The sequence below is a fragment of the Camelus bactrianus genome, chromosome 8 (genome assembly GCF_048773025.1).
Source record: "Camelus bactrianus isolate YW-2024 breed Bactrian camel chromosome 8, ASM4877302v1, whole genome shotgun sequence".
NCBI lineage: Eukaryota > Metazoa > Chordata > Mammalia > Artiodactyla > Camelidae > Camelus > Camelus bactrianus.
The window spans coordinates 7,991,704-8,011,708 of record NC_133546.1 but is presented as its reverse complement, the minus strand read 5'-3'; the positions used below and the strand labels follow the sequence as shown (position 1 = coordinate 8,011,708).

Sequence of the window (20,005 nt, the reverse complement as noted above, 5' to 3'; positions counted from 1 at the left end):
AAGCAGCCCAGAGCCGAGGGCTGGACTGCAGCTGCCCTGGCGCCCCTGTTCACAGTGGGAAAAATCCTCCTGGTCTGGGCCCACAGCACCAAGAAACTGTGACGCCAGGACTTGACATTTTCCTAAGTACTGTAACTTCATGTCTATAATCCTAGTATGGGCTCATTGTATATATTTTTGAAAAAAATTTATCAAAGAAACTCAAACCCTTGAGCCACCAAACGGCCCTATAACGTTCTGATGTTCGGTTTCTACCCTGTGTGGCCACTTTTTATCAAGCTCCTGTCTGCCTGCCAGGACCTGGCTCTCACACTTTCTTACCCAGCACCCATAATCCTTCCAGCAACTTCTCGGGGGTACACACACTCAATCCCACCCACCTCATCACCAACCTGACCCTAGAGATGAATTTAGCTTGACCTGCTTTGTAACCAGCTTCTCACTTAATACTCTGTAACGATGAGCACTTTCTCTAAAAACCTAAGGACTGCAGTCTTTTGCACATAACTTGGGTTGGGGTATGTGTGCGGGGGTGAGGACAGGGGTGGGGTGGGGCCAGGTGTCCCAGAAGGGGCCACGGCAGATTGGAAATGTGGAAAAGGGCAGGCAGGAGGGTTGGGGAGGCGAGAGGAACCTGGATGAGGTCTACACTCTGAACCTAACCCACAGCCCCCCTAGGACCACGCACTCCTGGTGGGAGTGAAGACTTGTGGAAGGAGATGGGCTCTCCGACTCCAGAGTGAATGTGGTTCTCAATATTATAGCTACAGTTTACTAAACCTCTGCGGGGTCCTTACAAGTCAGTGTATTACTCATCCCAATCTGTGACAAGGAAACCGAGACTCAGAGGTGAGGGCACCCACCCCGTCACACAAGAACCAGTGGCAGAGCCTGGACTCTCGCCAGGTCTGGGGACCCCCAGGGTCCAGGTCTTCCTGCCATGCCGTGCTACGGAGACCAACATTCCAGGGCAGCAGAAGGGCTTGTTTCGGGGGCTGTGGCTGAGGCTAGGTACCATCCACATAATCCGATTTAAAGCTAGATCCAGAGGGGCCTTCCCGGTGGGCAGAACAGCTCGGGGGCCCAGAGCACAGTGGGTGCAAACCAACAAGAGGCTCTTTGTTCCCCCGTTAATCCACTAGCATGCTTGCCAGTACGCGGGACAAGCCCCTTCCCGCGGGGATCTGTGTCTGAGAAGGGTGGCAGTATCCACTGTGCGACCGGGCAGCGTTGCAAAACGCTCCCAAGGACCTGCTCGCCTGGCCCAGGCTGCCTCACCCGGCACCCCGTACACTCACCCGGAGCTGCCACTCCTCCACCTCGTTCTCCTTGCGTCTCCGCGCCTCTTCCAGGAGGGCGATCTTGGCTGTGTACTCCGCAAGTTCCGTGGCCTGGCAAAGGAGTCAAAGCTGAAATTATTTCTGGAACGCTTTCAACAGTCCACTTGTGAATCAAGGGCCACGTGTTTCGGTAAATGTCCCCCCTGGCCAGCAGTGTGTGGGGCCGCCACGCCCCACCCTGGCCGCCCCCACCCACCGCACCGCCCCCTCTCCACCAGCCACTTTACACCCTCCCCCCTCAGGCAGGATAGACATTATCATAAAGCAGGTGTCGCTTTTCCGATCCCCAGAGGCAGCCTCTCCATAATTCAGCATCGTGAGGCCCAGGCAACTCCTACCAGCTGCTCCTGGCTCTTCATCTGATCTGCCGCCTGCCTCTCCAGCTCCTCCTTGGCTCGCAGCGCGGCCATGCGGTCGGCCTCCAGGCGCTCCGCCTCCTCCTGCGCTCGCTTCCTCTCCTCCTCCAGCCGCAGGGCTCTCTGGATCTGGTCCGAGAGCTCTAAAGAGAGCACAGAACCAGAGCTGCTCAAAGGGTCCAGCCAGGGACCCTGCAGTCTTGCCCTGAATTCCCACCCGGGGATCGGATGGGATCATGAACTGGAATCACACCAATGCTGCAAAGAAGTGGAGCCAGTTACAGGTTAATGCGGCCTCTTCTCCCAGTGACACTGAAGGGAACACTGGACGGCTGGTCCCCACTGTGTTTACACAACAACGTCCTTAGGAAGGTTAAACCGCTGCACAGAGCTGGTCAAGCTGCCCTCTCCCAGCCCGGGCCAGCTGCACACACGCCACTGTGCGCCTGGGTCTTAGCTTATGAGGTGGGGACAATACCAGGGCTCAGGTGCTCACTGGCAGTGTGACCTCAGGCAAAGCATTTTACCTTACTGAACCTTAACATCCTCATCAGGAACATGGGGATAATTCGGTCCTTCCCTCATAGGATTGAGGGGAAATTTTAAAAAGATAATGTATGCATTTGGCAAAGAACCAGCACAGGTGTTACTAAAGTTCAGAGTGATTTTCGAATCCAAATAACCATCCTATCATTCCTCTCCCGCAAGCCTCGACTTTGGGCATTGTGTTCAACTGAAGCGCTATTCCTGGGAGTTTCCTTCCCGGTCTCTTGTGTGCTGTCTGTCAGTCCCTCCCACCACAAACCGGCCCTTGTCTCCCACAGGCCCTGCCCACCTCTCTCCGCCTTCCGGGTTTTCTCCTCGTAGTCTTGCAGCCTGAGCATCAGTTCCTCCTTCTCACGCATCATCTGCTCTTTTTCTCTCTCAACCGTTTCTCTCCGTTTCTTCTCGGATTCCAACTGCTGCCTGTTTCGGGAAGGGAAGGGCCGCAAGGAGGCTCAGACTCCCCAACACAGCAGCCTGGCCATCCCAGCAGGTGGCCCAGGCTGGAAGCCAGCCCCTCACCAGCCCAGCACCTGAAGGGCGGCTGAGTTGTGGTCACTGGCTGTCTCCAGCGCCGAGACCAGGCTCTGGTCCGTCCACCCAGCAGAGGACACTGGTGACAGCACTGACCCCAGCTCTGCCACTGCCCAGCCCACAGTGAGGCAGCTCCGAGGGCCCAGCCGGGCCCTGCAGGTTGTGCTCCACCAGCCCTCCCGTGGGGATCAACACAGGCACCGATGGCCGGCCGGCTGGCCCGCCACCAGAGCCCAGGATAACGCCGCCCTGGCTCACCGCTCCAGCTGCTTCTGGTGCTTCTCCTCCCGGGCCTGGGCCTTCATCTGCTGCACCTCGATGGTGTCGGGCTTCCTGCGGCGCATGTACAGCTCGTGGTTCCCCATGCAGAGCTGCAGGATCCGCTTGTTGATTCGCAGGCGGGGAGCATAGAACACAAAGTCCTGAGAACAGAACGGGGTGGATTCTGACTCGGGAACGCCTTCCTTTGGCTTACTTCTTCCAAACCGAGCTTCCCCCGACTTCACCAAGTTCGAGGTCCCTTTTCTAAAGGGACAATCGTAGCAGAGAGTAGGGGGCCAGAAAGTGGCTTCAAGGGAAAGCCACTGACCATAAGTGACAAAAATGAGATGCTAAAACTAAGTTCTCGGCGCCGTGGGGTGCACGTCCTCCGGGACAAGCAGAGGGACAGCGTGCCCTGGGCACGTGGGTGGCTGTTCCTGTGCCCCGCCGCCCCGGGCGCATGCGCGCTGAAGACCTGCGGCTGGACCACCAAGCTCCTCCAAGCCCAACACCGCCGAGCGCCTGTGCAGTCCGACCTTCAGGCTAACATCCTTGTCTGTCCTCTCCAGCCCCACAGTCACTGCCCCCGATCCTTGCCTGGACAGCACAACTTATACTGGTGCTGCCCATCTCCTTGGCCTCAACCTTTGCCTCTCACCCTGCTACCAGCACGTCAGTCGTGTCACTGCCAGACCTTTGATTCTGGCCCACTGGCTCCAGGACCAGGTACTAATGTGAAGGCCTTCTGGCTCCCGCCCAGCCAACCCCTTGGTCCCCTGAACTGTGCTCTTTCATCCCTGTGAGCTCATCCTCAAACGGTGCCTCCTACTTAGAATGTCACATCCATCCAATCTCTTAACCCGAGGGCACAGCACTTCCATGAGGTGACGTTAGAGCCCACAGCACACCTTCTCTGTGGTTGGTTGTCACTCCTTCTGTGTGCCCCATGCTTGATGGCAATGTCATCCACGGTGTTGCTAGCATTTGACCCAGCTGACTTGTTCTGCTCTCTCCCCCACTAGAGGACCTGCTCCCTTGAGAGTAGGGCCATGTTCATTCATCTCTACATTCCCAGGACCAGACAGATGCTCAGTGTTCACTGGTGCCCAGAGAACACCTGCCAGGTGACTGGGACAGCTCATGCAGCACTGCCACAACTGACCCCATGACCTTGGGCAAGGCACTCTGTTGCTCTCAGCCCCGTATCTTCAGCTATACAGTTAATGTGCTTGTGAGGATTAAGTTGGAAAATGTTTATAAGGACTTAGGCATCTGGCATAATGAAAACTGACTCATACACAAAACTTCAGGCTGCTTTATGGAACCGCTAGTAGGGAGCCTTCTTAAGGAGGACCCAATCGCAGCATCCAAGAGCTTTATGACTAGTGATGGCATGTGTCTGAGACATGGAGACACATGAGCTTGTTTCCTAGCTCCTGGCTGCTGTGTGATTAAACCATATTGCCCCTTCTGTCACCTGTGTTAGACTCTTGCTAAATGGTATTTAAAAAGGCTGACTGCTGGAACAGGGAAGGGGTGGCTGAAACAAAGGAACAGTGTTGCACGTCCCACAGCGACTCTGGAAACCTTCCGGAATGCACCAGGTGAGCTGGTCAACAGGAAGGACCTACTTAGTGTCTTGGCCTGTAGGTCTGTCCAGAAACACTGGGAGGGAGCAATGCCAAGCCCAGGAGCCCACAGACTTCCTGGGTGGGGCTCCCCTTGGGGTTTCACATACTTGTTATTAAGTCATCAGGTTTCCCAGGGAGGTGTCTGCGGAGCTGGGAGAAACAGGTATTTTTATTACCCACCTATCTATCTCTTCTTACACGAGAGAACAATCTTTGCTCTGGCCACACAGGCGTACTACCCAAATAGGTCTTGACTGTGGTTCCTAAGTATTTGCAAAGAAACTCTAATCAACACTAATTCTTCTTCAGAAAAAAATGTCAGTTTAAAAAATCAAGGGACAAAACTGCAGCTACCACCACCCATGGCATCCAGTCTCTGGGAGATGGTAAGAGCGTCCATCCTACGAGCCCACGGCTTCGAGGGAGGAGGAATAAATTCCTTGTGCTTCCTTGGAAGGAGGCCAGTTTCTGACTTTAAGCAAAAAACAAAAACTAAAAACTAATATTTATTTAGAGATTTCTAAATCCAAGTCTCCAGTCCACACCCCCTGATGAGACCCGGGCAGGCCTTTCTAACTCTGGCAGAGAATTATATCCTAAAACTGCAACGAGGCATGAGGGAAGCTCGAGGAAAATGAATCCAAGTTCCCAAGGATACAGCAGAGAGAGGGGGGATCCCCCGGCCAGCCGTGCAGATGAACATCGGGAGCCCCTGGGGCTCCATGTGCCCCGATCCCGGGCTCCCTCAGGATAGGACGGAGAGGGCCAGCCAGTCAGGAAGTTTCCAATTCTTCAACACTTCCAAAGCTCTTAAATAGTTTGCGGCCCGAGCCTCTGCCTTTTTCATGAGGCCGTAGGAACAAAAGGCCCTTTCTGCAGGGGAGACAGCCCCACTCAGGGCCACCCTTTGAACGCTGAAGATGCGGAGCTCCCATCACAAGAGTCAGAATGTGGCCCCAAAGTGCCTATCCACGCCAGCCGGAGGGAGGAGAGATGGGCTCTGCTGAGGGAGATGCCTTGCCTGTGAGTCAGTGTGACCTTTGGGCTTTCCTTTTCTATCTTCTAAGTACAAGTTTAAACTTGGAAATTTCATTTCCTACTGCCCAGGGAGCAAAGCCTGAGTCTGGGCAGCACGGCTGAGAAGCGGGAGGTGGGGGGCAGGCAGAGCAGCCCTTGGGGATGTGGGGGCCCCAAGGGCTTGTTCTCACTGCACACACCACCCTGGAATCATGCCAGACACGCCGCGTGCACCCACAAATATTTCTCTCCCTTTCTTCCCCTTTAAGTGACAGCTTCAGGTAAAACCAGTATGTAGTCAAAGTACACTTGGCTAATTCAACCAGATGCATTCTAATTGCCTTTGCTTGGGATTTTATGATTATAAAATATTCTTCAGCTTTTCCAAAGCTCAACTTTAACCAAATTTGAAAAAAACCACACAACTTAATTCTTAAACAGTCTCCCCAGAATTCTCGCCCCGTCAGTCAAATTTCTAAAGAAATGTTTTGAACAATCAGTAACATCGCAGGGCTGTAGCCTACCCAAGACTGCAGGACTGTCTTGCTCTCCTAACTGCCCCAGTCTCACTGCCCACGTAACATGGGTACACTATGACCCTCGGTTCGTGGTGCTGCATGTTAATGTGACTTGTTACTACGGAGCTTGAAGAATCTGTATTAACTGCTGTTTACCTTAAACAAGCAGGAGTTGAGTCTGCCGACAGCAGGAAATGCTTTCAACAAAGGTAATACTTTTACAGTGTCTAGGCCTCTAGTTTTCCCTCTGGAGGGACGAATGCCCACGTGGGAGGAGCAGCTTGACAGTAATGCCACACGCTGTCCCCTGAGCATTAACCGTCACCAAGAGGACCCTGAGCCCAGGAGGGCTCCCAGACATCCACGGCCCGGACCGCAGGCCATGTTTGCCTCTGTAAGCCTAACACTGTAACTGAGGAACACGACTTACACAAGATACAAAAGTCCTTTCTGAACTATAATTTTGGTAATATTCAGAATAGGCTCTAAGAAGGACAAGAGAATTTCTTCAAGTGGCAGTTTTTTAAAGAACAGATTTCCAATTAGAAAACAAACTCCTCACCCATTCGGCCACACTACAGTACGTGTGTGTGTCTTACACCTTCCGAGCAAACACAGCGGAAAGTTTCAGTAACTCCCATCACTCACTGGTCTTTGCAGCTATTAGCGAATAATCAGTATCCTTCAAATTCTCAGATAGGAAGTCCTCCCAGGATGATGCCCAGCAGGCTCACCTCTGTGAGGGCCGTTTCCCACATAAGCACCACATTGAAGATGCCCACATGGAACCCACCTGGGGGCAAAAGGCACTTAGAGAAGCAAAGCACAGTCTGTGTGAGGAGGTGAGGTGGCCTGCGGGGCCAGCAAGGCTCTGTCTGGGTGCCAAGTCTGATGTTTCCCAGTGTGGGTCAGTCGCAAAGACCGTTGCCAAGTCCAACCCTGGCCCTGAGGCTTGGCAGTGGTGGTGCGTGCTGCAGCAGGCACCTGAGCGATGCTGCTGGGAGCCCCCACACCCTCAGCATGCCGCCTGGTTTTCCGCGTGAACGTGAACATTTCCCAAGCCCAGAAATGCAACATTTTGTGAAATGCTTATCATTTGGCAAAGGTCAGTGACTTAGAATTGCCCTTTTCTTCATAAGAAGTGAAGACCATTTGAAAACTTAGGTGACAAGTTAGGCGAGCATCTGACAGACACCTGGGCTCCACCACAATGTCCCGCTGCAGTTGTCAGTGGCACGGCCCAAGGGGCCTTGACCCTCAGTGTAACCTACTGGCAACCCTTCCCCCCAACATTTAAATCATCTTGAGTATCACCGGCTCCTTGTCCCACAGACAGAAATCTGTTATCCATTTGCTGCAAGAATGGAAAACAGTAACCACTACACAGAATCCCCACATGAACTTACAGGCGCCTTCTTGTCGATGGGCTTAATGACAAACTTTTTGTCATTGAAAGAGATGTTCCTGATTTCACTCCACGGGAAGCCAATCTTTGGGGTCAACCTAAGGTTAAAAAAAAAAAGTGGCATAGATGTGTACTTGGATTGGCTACGAGTTTATGAATCTATTCTTAAATTATTTTAGTTCAATTTAAAACAGTATAAAGCTGGCCCAAGAAGCATAATATATAATACACATCATTTGCTAATAGTTGCTACCTGTGCTAGGTTAGGTTAGGTGGCTGTAAGGGCCAGGCCCTAGGAGACCTTGATACCCTCCCACTTACATCAGTCTTTCTCCGTTTCGGGCATCTCACTGTGTCCTGTCATCCCAGCTTGCGATCTTGAGGTCAACTTTGATTCCTAACCACGCACATCCTTTCATCCTTTGTTGGGAATACCTCTCACAGCCATGTTTTGCAGTTCATTCTGACATCACCACCCTAATTCCCCCTCTCACATGCCAGCAGCCTAACCAAGTTCTTTTTACCAGAACCCCACTTCCAGTCTGTTTAATTAACGTCCCTTTTAGTCAATTCATTCCCCACTTCATAAATGTGAACACTCCCCCCACCCCCAGTTTCTACAAGATAAAATCCACGGTCCTTAACTTAGCATCCAAGAGCCTTCTAACTTAGCCCTTGCTGCCTGCATCAGCCCACCCTTTCAACACGGGGTTTCACTGTCGCACTTAACCCGGGAGGGCCTCCTCCCCACTCTCTGGACCTGCACCATCCGGCCAGCTCACCCTGCCTCTTCCAACTGCCTTTCTCCTCTCCACCTGCAGTTCCTTATGCTACACAAATTATTCTCTTCATGTTATTTACATCATTGCATTACTATTTAGCTCTCTGAAAACCATGCAGGTAAGCGTTCTGATGGCAAAGATCACATCTTACGTCTCCTATACATGCTATATTTACTAAGGGAAAAGGAAAAGGGTTTGGTATGGTTCAAGTCCAAAGTTTCCTTGTTGATTCTCTCTGGATGATCAATTCATTGCTGAAAGTGGGGTGTTAAAGTCCCCCACTAGTATTGTACTGTTGTCTGTTTCTTCCTTCAAAAAACCTATTAGGATGTTTACATGGTTTCACAGTATCTCTCCTAAACACACATCAGTTCTGAAGGGGAAGATAGTAACTTCACAGAGAAGCTTAGCAGGTGCCACCTGGACCTGTGATCAAAGTTAACACCACCAGAAATAAGATACTCTGATATCACGTGCCACCTGGAAGGGCAGGACAGCACGTCTGTGGGATTATTGCCAAAAGTGCAAACTTCGAATCTTATCATGGGAAAATATCAGGCAGATCCAAGTTGAGGGATTTTTCTCAAGAGTCAATGGCCAGAACTCTTCACAAGCATCAAGGTCGTGGCAGACAGACCGTGGGACTGTCCGAGATGGGAGACTGGGGAGGTGTGGCAACGAGCTGTAGGTAGGATTCCAGGTGAATTCTGGGGCAGAAAAGGGACCTGAGTGGACAACTGATTAAAAAGGGACTACAGTCTAGAGATTGTTATTAGTATCATATCAAGGTTAGCGTCCTGTTTTGATACTTGGATTGTAAGCACATGGGAATTCTCTGTACTTTCTATTTTTGGAAACTTTTTCAAGTCTTAAATGATTTCAAAATGAAAAAAATGGTTAAAAAATTTAAATTCAAAACATGCAGCTGAGGGTGAAAATAATGTTCTACATCTTGATAGAAATTTGGATTTTACAGACATACTTGTCTAAAGTCAACAAATAAATACTCAAGAATTGTGCATTTCATTGTATTTAAATTTTACATCAAAAGAAAAACAAAATATCTGAGCTCTAGTAAATAATATGCATTTTGGGGAAAGTATACAATTGCCTGCAATTTACTTCGAAATGTGTCTAAAAGGGCGGGGGAGGGGTGGGGGTGGGACAGAGTACAGTGACATGTGGACGAGGAGAGACAGGCTAATGGTTGTAGGTACGTGGGATTCACTGTGAAAATCCTTTCCATTTTGAAGTTTTTTGAAAATTTTCCTTGAAAGAGTTTAGAAGGGTCTGGGGTGGGGGGATGGGCTAGACAGCATGATGTGCTCACAGACGGGGAAGGGCCCAGTCACCTCCCTGAGTGACAACCGCAAAAGCTCTGGCCACGCTCTCACGAAGGAAGGAAAGACGGTTACCAGGCCTTGCCCTTCCGCTTTCAGGAGGGGCCGACCCCGGGGTCCTCCCGCATCTCCGCAGGGCAGGCCCATCAGAAAACTCTGCCCGCGCCCCTTCTCTGCCTCAGGAGGGGCCCCGGCCACACTTAAAGGACACGGTGGCTTCTCCTTCTCCTCGGGCCCTCCCACCACATGTCTAACACGTGTCCAAACTCTCTTCTCTGCCGATCTGGGGTGGGCTTCTAACTGGAGCCCCTGCAGTAGCACATTTCTGTAAGAAACTAAGTTATTCAAAGAATCCTGTCTATTCTATGTTCAAGGTAGGGCACCAAAAACCGGAAAGGAGAGGATGGCCTGACAAGCGTGAGTCCGACATACTCGGTAAAACAAAACTCAAAACAAATCAAGAGAATGGCTTTTTGCTCTCCTCTGTGATGCAGGCAGGCCACCAACGATAAGGCACAAAAACGTAACACCACCTCCTACCCCCTCAAAAAAAGAAATCTGCCATGAGCATAATTTTAGAAACTGGAAAAAATGATGCATTTAAATGGTTGAAACATTTCTAATGCTAATAAAACAGAAATGTACATCAGAATATGTGATCTACAACCTTGGTGAAGAACTTATAGGAAAAGACACCTGGCCCTTGTTTCAGCCCCGCCTTGCCTACGGTCCTTTCCAGCATCTTCCCTGCTAGAGTCCTGGGCCCGTGGCACATCCAGAAACGCACACCTACAGCAGGACTAGAGAAGGGAGCCCTCGGAGGGAAGAGAGCTACGTGGGACTGGAGAACTTGGGGCAGGATCAGGCCCCTCTCATTTTTGTTGTTTGTGGTCTCAGGATGCCAAGCAGAGTCACAACCCAGCTAAATCTCTGTTCCCCAGCTAATAACGGCCTGCAGGGAAGGGTCTGCCCAATGCCTCCCTCTCGTTTGCTCCTCTGTAAGGGATGTAAAAGTTTACAGAAAGGAAGACAGTTGCTTCCAGTCCTATGTGCTCCCATGTAATTGTCATGTATACAATGAAAAAGGGATCCCAAGAGACTTTCCCAATCAGACCATATTTAATACTAAAAAGAGTAAGTATTTTAGTAAAATAAAAGTATCTGTTTATCTGCAGGGTGCAGGAAGTCTCTTATCACCCAGTACACACACGACACAGCAGGTTTCTCCCTTGAATAGTGCTCCACGTGCGTGTGGTTCTCCACTGTCAGCTCCACTGCTAGGGGTCACCATTCAACACCTAACACAGTTAAAGGATGCCACAGTTTTTCTCAGACCTGAGTCACAATCTCTTGCTCATCCCGGTGACTGAGTTGTCAGTATTTGTTTGAAAGGAGAAGAATTTGAGCTACTGATTGACTGAATGTCTGGGCAGGTGTCTGGCCTGCAGGCGAGGGAGGAGACCCCTTTCAGAGGCCTGCCTGTTCACTGCTGACCTAGGGGACGGAGAAGGAGCCGAGGGAGGACCAAAGGAGCCCTGGGAGGGAATGTGCATTTACGTGGGTTGGGGACGGTTACAGGCTGATATCACCAAGTTTGGGCCTCTGGCTGTATCCTGCAGCTTGAAAAACCTGTTTGGACAGCCCGGCCATGGCTATGTTACAAAATCTGCTCATTCAAGAAATGAATTCAAAGACAGAGGTGGTTCCCACATATAATCCCACGAGGCCACCGCGTTCCCTGACTTTGTGTGCTGCTCCCCGTGCGGCCCTGCAGACCAGCCACCATCCTCCAGGTTGGGGGCCTCCAGAAGGCCTCTTACCCAGTCTGTTCCTGTTTGTCTATAGCACTGGACCCTGCACACGTGGGGAAGAAGCAAACTGAGAGTCCTCGGTCACTCACTTCGGGTTCTCGGCGGACTGCCTGGCACCCTCTGATAAGCACACCGTGTCCTACATGCGACCAGACTCGGCACTGACTGCACCGTGCCTTCCAGTAGACTCTCCGCCAACCACTCCAGGCACTTGGAGGGGCTGGGAACAGCTGACACAGGTCCCTGCCCTGCCCACGTGAAATGTACCTGTACTTTGGGTGCTGGCAAGAACGCAAGTGGCAGGGATTATAGGTGAATTCTTTGTATGAGATCATCTGTCTAAAGCAATGTCACGACCCTCATGAATGCCAGCAAGGGGGTGGGGGAATCTGGGGTGCAGGGGAGCTGAGAGCACTAACGTCTCAGAAAGATGGGCGAGGCACAGGTAAGAGATGCAGGAGAGAAGCACTCCGAGGAACCAGGAACCACCAGGGAAAACCTGCCCCCGCCAATCAAAATGACGTGTGTATCTAGCTCCTTGACAGAAAAAAGGCATCTGTGCAGTGTTGGTAACTGCAGGGATGGGCAAAGGAAGCCAATGGGAGGCCGGCTTGCTTGCTCTCACCCCGCCTGCTTTATCCTGCTGGAGACCCCCCACCAGACAAGCATAACTAGTGTGAGGCAATTAGATGCCTCCCACAGGTTCAGAGGATTTAGCTCAACTATCTGTACATAAAGGCTATTGTTTACAGAATCTTAAGGTCTCTGAAGCACCATAAATACTCCCGGTCGGATTAACACAAACCTCAAGCTGCCCAGCACTGCCAGGCTGCCTGGGTGGTCGCCACGGGTGTGCTGGTACCAACCGGGGGCTGGTGGAGGCCCCAGGGGAAGGGGAGGGGGATGCCTTCCTGCACGTCTGCTTTCTTTTCACAAGCCCCAGAGTCTGTGAGGTCACGGACCCTTGAGGTCCTTGTACTGGGCCCCTCCACATGTGCTAATAAAAGGCTGAGAAATAACAGGAGAGAAATAACACACACTTCTGAACCAACCTCCAGCATAGTTCCAAAGCCCTGAAGAGTCACATGCTAGGCCAATTGCTAGAGAAATACTTCAAAAGTAACCCATATGCATAATTGCCATTGTTCCCAGGCCCGATACCCCACCAACTAAAGATAATAGAAAGTTCAACTCACTTATCATCTTTCTCATAAATATTTAGTCCAAGGGCATCAACTCCAAGCCAAAGGTCTGTTCCTTTCTTATTTTTTATCTCAAAATAGTTGATTCCATACATTTCCAGGTCCTGGGCAATCTTCAGATACTCCAACATAGCACTGTCTCTGGTTGGGGAGAGTAAACACCGGCGTAACCATCAGCATGCGCCACACCCTCAACAGGTGAGCCGCCACCGGTACCCGAAACGTTAAGACAGCCCCGCAGGACCGGCTGACAGCACGTGCCTCAGTCACTGTCCCTCTGCCAGCCGTCCACGCCTGTGCCCAGTGGGCCCCCAGCTGTCCTGGACACGGGCCACGGACGTACCTCACACGTTAGTAGAGAAGTGAACTGACTCACGCTGGTTCCTCTGGACACAGAGGATTTCCCCTGTCAGCTTCAACGCTGGGGATGACCCTTCTCTCTGGCCTCCATGGTGCTTCGGGGAGTCCACCCTCTGCCTCCCCAGGGGCCACTGCTCAGGCTTTGGGTTATTTCCCTCCACAGAATATGCTTGGGTCAGACAGGAAATTCTAAGGAATTAAAAGTGTCTGAGGCCCAAACTGCAAATGAACTTTCAAGGCAGGGACGTCACACAGAGCTGCTGCCAGTCCCCAGATGAGGATGCTAGGAAGAGCATCCAGCCACGTCTTAGACTGAACACCACCTGTCCTATCGGACCCCCTCCACGCCTCACTGGTGCCTCTTTAATAGCAAGTGTTTCTCACTTGGGATCTGTCTTTTTACATTTTACACCTTATGAAGACAACCACTGTATGGTCAATGAAGTCGGCAACTCTGTGACAGGGTAAAGAAAATAACTGAGGCTTGTGGCCAATGGTCCTGCGGCCCCGGCTGAAATGAAGAGTTCTAGACGAGACTTTCTCTCCTCTGAAGTGAGGGGAGAAGGCTTTAGGGCCTAAAGGCATGAACTCAACAGCTTCTGACCGTGGGGAGGAACACTTGGCTTTATTTAGGAAGAAACCTCACTTGCAGCTTGTTACCTCCTTGCCCTGCCAGGCCTGGGCCCGGGGTCACCTGGAGGACCCTCACTGGAGTCACCCACAAAGAAGACAGGTCGGCAAGGCGGAGCCGCCCAGCCCGGCACTCACTTGAGCATCCCGCGGTGCTCGGCGTGCCACACCTGGATGCGGTCCTCCCACTGGTCCCTGGTGAGCTTGTGCTGGTCCATGACTCTGGATTGCAAAGAAGAGGGCACAGCGTCATCACCACAAAGGGCTGTGAGAGGTGCGCGGTGGCCACTGCCCACCCTCACGCAAACCTTGGCCTTTCTTTCAAATAAAGTCACCGAGAATATGTGGCAGTTCTATTTATGACCATTAACATCCTGGAAGATTCAGAACCTGGAACAAACCCAAAACCCAGTCTTGCTAGAAAAACTTTAAGAAGGTATTTTATTTTATGCGGCCTCTTCCTCTAAAGGGGGTGATTTACGTGACCACCAGTAAATAAACAGAGCTACTGGGGCCGATTCACCCCACACCAGAGAGAGCTAACAGGTCCGATTCGTCACGGTGTCCTCAGCTCCGGTGAGGGAGGCCCCCTTCCCTGCTGAGTTTCTCTACTGCAGACCCGTCAGGTGGTCAGTAGGGCCCCGGGGAAGCGCTGGGCCCCAGGGAGCATGCGCCCTCCACGAAGTCCCCAAGCCCCCAGACCCGGCTTGCGCACCTCTGGGGGATCAGCCGCTCGTTGCTGAGGTACCCGGCCTTGTGCAGCTCCTTGTTGTAGTCTCCGAACTTGGCCTGCACGGCGTAGGAGCCCAGCAGCACGGCCGTCTCGGGCGGGCAGTAGATCTCGTCGCTCAGAATCCCCTCCTTCACTTGCAGGAAGAAGAGCTTCTGCGTGATGTCCTGGATGAGCTCCTCAGACACGTCTTCTGGGTAGAACTTGGCCCGGAACTTGAACAGGAGAGGATTCTCCTTTCTGAGCTCCTGGGCCGACACCTGGACAGCAAAAGCCAAGCTCTCACTGCAAGTTTGCCAAAGACCTGCCTTCCTGGCACAAGTTCTTAACAACTCACTCAGAAGATTCTTTCAGGCCGGTTTTCAGAAGATAATCTTTATTCTGAAAGTCACTTTTTTAACACGGAAGCCAGAAGAGGCCAGTTGGAGGCCTGCCACACTCTCATGCTTTGCTGGAATCTGGCCACGGCCAGTCAGTGACCCGCCAGGACACCAGCCCCAGCCCTGGTCTTCCGGGGGCGATGCTATCAATTTCAGGTTGTGACCCATGAACCAGGCATCTTATCCACTCGGCCAGTCTAGCCCTGGACCAGGGACTCACTCTCTGTACCTCCTCTCTCTCCTCGCCTCTTTCCTGATGTGCATAGTAACGTGGGAGGAAAGGGGGGGTTTGGGAAAAAGGACATTTTTCAAATTGTTTGGCAAAAACACATTTAGCTTATTGCTTTTCTTTACAATTGTGAATGGAATTATCCAGTCTTTAGAGTTGGAGAAGAATTTATCACAGGTTCAAACAAAGCAGTAACAGGTTCTCACCAAACAGTGGATGATTCATGGTTTATAAGATTAACAATCTCATTGGGAAAAAAAAAAACAACTAAGGTCAACTGAAAGCTAAGCAAGTAAGCATCATACGCTCCAGTTCAGGAGCAGTGAAGAGAAATACGAGGATCTAATTTCCAACCACTATCCCCACTTACTAGAAACCTGCAATCTTTCTGTCTATAAAAACTTCTACACAAATACAAAGGAACAAAAAACAAAAGAGTTTCAATGTCAACAAAGGGGACCAGACCCAATTAATAGCCTGTAAATAGTTAACTCTGACTTACCTTTTTATCAAGTTTCAACCAGGTAGGAAATCCTTTATTATCCACATACTGGAGGCCAAAGTACCACACTTCCCGAAGGCCGATAGTCTTAACCACCTGTTGAAAGAGACAGAGGGGCCCAAACAGTCACGAGGAGCCCTCCGGATGGGCAGTGGCTCCGAGGCCACTGTCACGTGGTGCAGCAGAGCTGCCAAGAGCCGGGCGCCGGCTCAGTCATGCTGGGCAGGCTCCCCACACCGTCTGTTACTAACAGAGGCTATCACCCCAAAGCCACAGACCATTTATTTTTAATATAACCTTGAGCAGACTCAGTGTTAACTTGCAATCTTATGCTATCTCACTCCTTCTCCTCTGTGTTCCATTATTTCCTGAGTAAAGGCAGCCAAGGGGTCACAGTGAGCACACAGAGAACAGGGCGTGACCCAGATGCACCAGCGTGTGTCACAGCCGTGAAGGTCACCTGTCAGAGTGCCCACGTGAAAAGGGGGCTGAAAGTTACCACTGTGAAGCAAAGGGGTGCGTGGGCCTCCTCTGGCTGCCCGTCTCTGCTCCTCAGGCAGCTGGCCCGGGACTCTGTTCAGCTAGGACCAGGGACCCAGCAGCCCCTGCAAAGGCAGGAGGCAGAGGGCCGGAAAGCCCCAGGGAAGGGGGCAGCACCCAGCTGCACACATGCCAGGGTGACCAGCATTCTTTCAACCTCCAGAAATCTGAAATTCTCATACAGGAAAGTAGAATTCAACCCTAGGTCATAGCAAGAAATTTCACATTTTAAAATTCTCTACAGTACTAGGAAAAAAGTTCCTGTGGTCCTTTAGAGAGAGAGCCCCTGGCTGGTTATTCTTGTGTCTTGAAGCAGAAAAGCAACTTGCTGTGGACACTTGTTGAATATTGTCAAATATGAGTCCCAGGACTTTGCTGTACAGTTTTAAATTCCATGACATATAATGTTAAGCCTCAAAAAAAAAGGTTACCATTCTTCAAATATATGGCTTCTATCGTATTTCAAGGGAAAGAGGACTGAACACTACAAGTGACAAATCAGGTATGCGGAGCACTTGGTTAAAACAAAACCTGAAACACCAAACTCTGCTCTGAGGCTGCTTCCTCCTCCGCTGGGGGCCAGGGACATTCCAGGGCCCCAGGAGTGTCTGTTTATCGCATGCTGAGGACTGACCTGTTCGTCTGCCGGCCGTGGTCACCCAAAAATGGGGAGGAGAGGCCATAACCAAGACTGGGCAGCATGGAAGGACGGGGAAGACGCTTCAACTCTCACCAGTGCTTTACCCACAAGTCTTTTGTGAAGCCCCGTGTCCAGTTTTTACAGCATCTCGTGTGGAGAAAGCAGATTCAAACGCCAGGTGTTCTGCACCCAATCCTGCTAATTTCTTAACTCTGCACAAATCTCCATCTCAACATCTGGGTGTGAAAACTGCCCTGCTTTCCTCTTCGTGTTGTTTCAAAGTTACACTAGGAGGCCCCACATACGTAAGCAATTCTACCTTTCTGGTCTAGCCTTTCCACTCCATCCACCCAACTGTAGCCTCAGGCTGGGTCTAACCAGTCCTGAATGAGTTCTGGTCCCTTTGGCTCCTCCATCCCTGTCAGGCCTTGCTGATCTCAGTGCCACAGCCCAGATTCCTCATCTCTGTCTGCATCCCCGTGACCAGCCCCCTCTCACAGGGCAGGCTGGACCCTGGAGCCATGCCACGGACCTAAAGCAGGAGCCTCACTCCCTCGGTGGAGGCCTGTCTTGGGTGCCCCAATCTGCCATGTATCTTTAGGGCATGAATCTTCCGTTTCCAGGATGACTGTCCTCAGCGTGTTTCAAAGCCCTATTTCTATCCCTATGGATTCCCCAAAACAACACAGCAGAATTCAACAGCCTTCCTTTCTTCAGGCCGTTTTAAAAACCAACCAGCCCTCTCCACGAGGGAAACCCAGCGTCCCTAGAACACACACCTCACGGTCCCTTCAGCGTCCCTCCTCACCTACAGCTGATACGCTGCACGGAGCACATGTGAACAGGTGTGGGGACTAGTCCTTCATTTCTGCCTGTTTTAAGTGGCAGATTTTTGGAAAGGAAAAGGCAGGGATGTGTCTACTTAATCTCCAGTAACAGCTGGAAAATGCTACTTTTTGATGATGAAAACAATGGGCACAGAGTCACAGGGCAGAACTCCCTTCCCCCAGCTCAGCGGCTTCAGGGGTGGGAAAGCAACGCGGCCCCTCCAGGAACCCAGGGCACCGCGGGGTGGCCGGCCTCTGTCACTGGAGCCTTGGCTTAGAATCTAGCCACAGACAAAGTGACAGCACTGGGCAGGGGCTGGGGGACATTTATTGCAGAAGAGATTTAAGGAATCAGAGGGGAGAGACGGGGACAGACTGACCTACCTACCTTCCAACCTAATTCATTTAAAAACCACGTTTTAGTGACTGGCAGTCTGGTCTGTGAATGAGCTTCCAAGACCTAGAAGGGTATCAGATGGCAGCACAGAGAAAGGATGCAGAGTCCTGTGCAGCCCACAGCCCTTAGCAGGTGTCAGGAAGTAACATGCCCAGAGGGGCTGAGGGGTGAAGGGGCGGTGCAGGTGAGGACAGGACCTTCACATCACAGCTACCTCAGAAGGAGAAATGAATGGATCTTCAGAGTGAAGTGTAACACAGATGGAGCCAACCTCTGCTCTGGCACGAGCTCGCTGTACGGCCCCGAGGTTCCCTCCCTCCCCGAGCCCCGGGCTCCCAGTTATAACAGACAGACCGAGCCAGGTGCCCGGTCTGCCCCCACCTCCACGTTCTCAGACCGTGCAGTGTTTCTCAGCAGGAAACACATCTCTCTCAGAGACCTGGTGACCTAGGTCCTGTCACTGAAGGGAGGGAGGGAAGGAATCTTTTTGTCGGCTATGACTTTCATCTCTCTGGACTCTGGCTGGGGGTGGAACCTCATCACCCATCTCAGAAGCTGGCTGAGTTTCAGGCGGGAAAGACGGCCTGGGAAGGGTGGTTACCATGAGACCGCCCCTTAGCACGCGGATGCAGGGACTGTTCTCTGTGGTGGGGAACAGCAGTAACTGCGCGCTGGCCCAGGATGGCTGAGAGGGGCTAATGAGCTTCAGAATAATTCAGGGGCTGAACTTATCAAAACTTGGCACGTGGACTGGATTTATGTATTTATTTAGCATTTTTAAAACAGTTGTGGGTCCACAACTGAGTGCAGGGTCCATTTCTGTACACCTGTTAACCCATAGCTCCACGTTACTGGCGAACAGCTAATCTCATATTAGAAAAATACTTGGCTCAAAACCAATGCAAATACTGAACTAGATACAATTATTCAGCACTGAGGAACACGTGCAGTTCTGTCAACACGGCGCCGGGATCAGGAAGCTGAGACCATCACGTGAGGTGTGCAGCTCAGCGCCCAGCACGTACGTGCGGTCAGAAGAGTGTGTGGAACTGAAACTGGCAGGTAAGGTGCCTTGAGACACCAGGGCGAGCCTCTTCCTCTCCCCAGCCCCACAAAGGGCCCTCCAATAGCAGAGACAAGGACCTCAGAAGACATAAGGAATCAGTATCCTGCAGCGTACATAATGCAAACTCTTCAACAGCCCCTGCTATTGAAAAGCCACACCTGAGAAGAATCTAGAAGTAAGGGAAGCCGAATGGATGATACATCGGACACCAAAAATGCCTAACTACCCTGACACAGAGCTTCCGTCTCCCATTTTAAAAATCTGCTCAGAAGACAGCCCCCACTCGTTTACAAAGACTTTGCCGAGTGGGGGCCGAGCGGCTGCAGGCAGAGCTGACCCAGCCAGGCCTCCTCCTGCCCCCCGCCCCGGTTCACTTACTTTGGGATTATCTTGCAGGAGGAACCTTTAGATTTTCACCCTAAGTCCAGCCCCACCCAGGGCAGTAAATGTCTCTATCCTCATTGGGTGAGGCCCAGCCAGGGAATGGCCTCAAAATAACAGCACAGGGAGGGCGGAGGCCCTGTCTGCACCCACCCTTGGAGGCTTCCGCGCTGGGGCCCTGGCGCCTGGGGCTCCAGCTGGGGGGTATCCACCTGCCTGGGCTCACCTTCAGTTTGAAGGGAGACCCGATCACGCACTGGGGTGTGTGTGACCTAAAGCTTCTATACCTGCCAAATTCTGCCTCCCGGGTTCCTGATCAGCACACACTCCAACTGGCAGGTCTGCTGGTAGGATGAGTTCCCCACTCCCCCAATGGCTGGGCCTCTCAGGACCTCTCAGTGACCCCACTCAGGACAGAAGCATCGGCTGACCTGGGAGCCAGCTCAGCTGAGTCCCTTGGTCCCCCTGGAAACCATGGTGACCTGGCGGGACAGCCGGCAGCCAGAGCTTTGGGTGAGGCACTGGCTGGTCGAGATCCCACAGCAGCCCCCAGACTCCTTCCTGGGGCTGTGGACCCGGCTCC

General features: G+C 51.8%; 1 protein-coding gene across 1 annotated transcript in view; it reads right to left on the bottom strand.

Moving 5' to 3' along the window:
• Positions 1-20,005, bottom strand: part of EZR (ezrin) — a 46,693-nt gene that overhangs the window by 1,946 nt on the left and 24,742 nt on the right. Inside the window, exons 4-12 of the mRNA XM_074368071.1 lie at positions 15,572-15,667; positions 14,446-14,720; positions 13,869-13,952; positions 12,735-12,881; positions 7,607-7,703; positions 3,032-3,195; positions 2,532-2,662; positions 1,679-1,839; positions 1,299-1,391 (exon numbers count right to left, since the gene is read on the bottom strand). Of these exons, the coding sequence (XP_074224172.1) occupies positions 1,299-1,391; positions 1,679-1,839; positions 2,532-2,662; positions 3,032-3,195; positions 7,607-7,703; positions 12,735-12,881; positions 13,869-13,952; positions 14,446-14,720; positions 15,572-15,667 (1,248 nt within the window). The remainder of the gene's footprint in view (positions 1-1,298; positions 1,392-1,678; positions 1,840-2,531; positions 2,663-3,031; positions 3,196-7,606; positions 7,704-12,734; positions 12,882-13,868; positions 13,953-14,445; positions 14,721-15,571; positions 15,668-20,005) is intronic.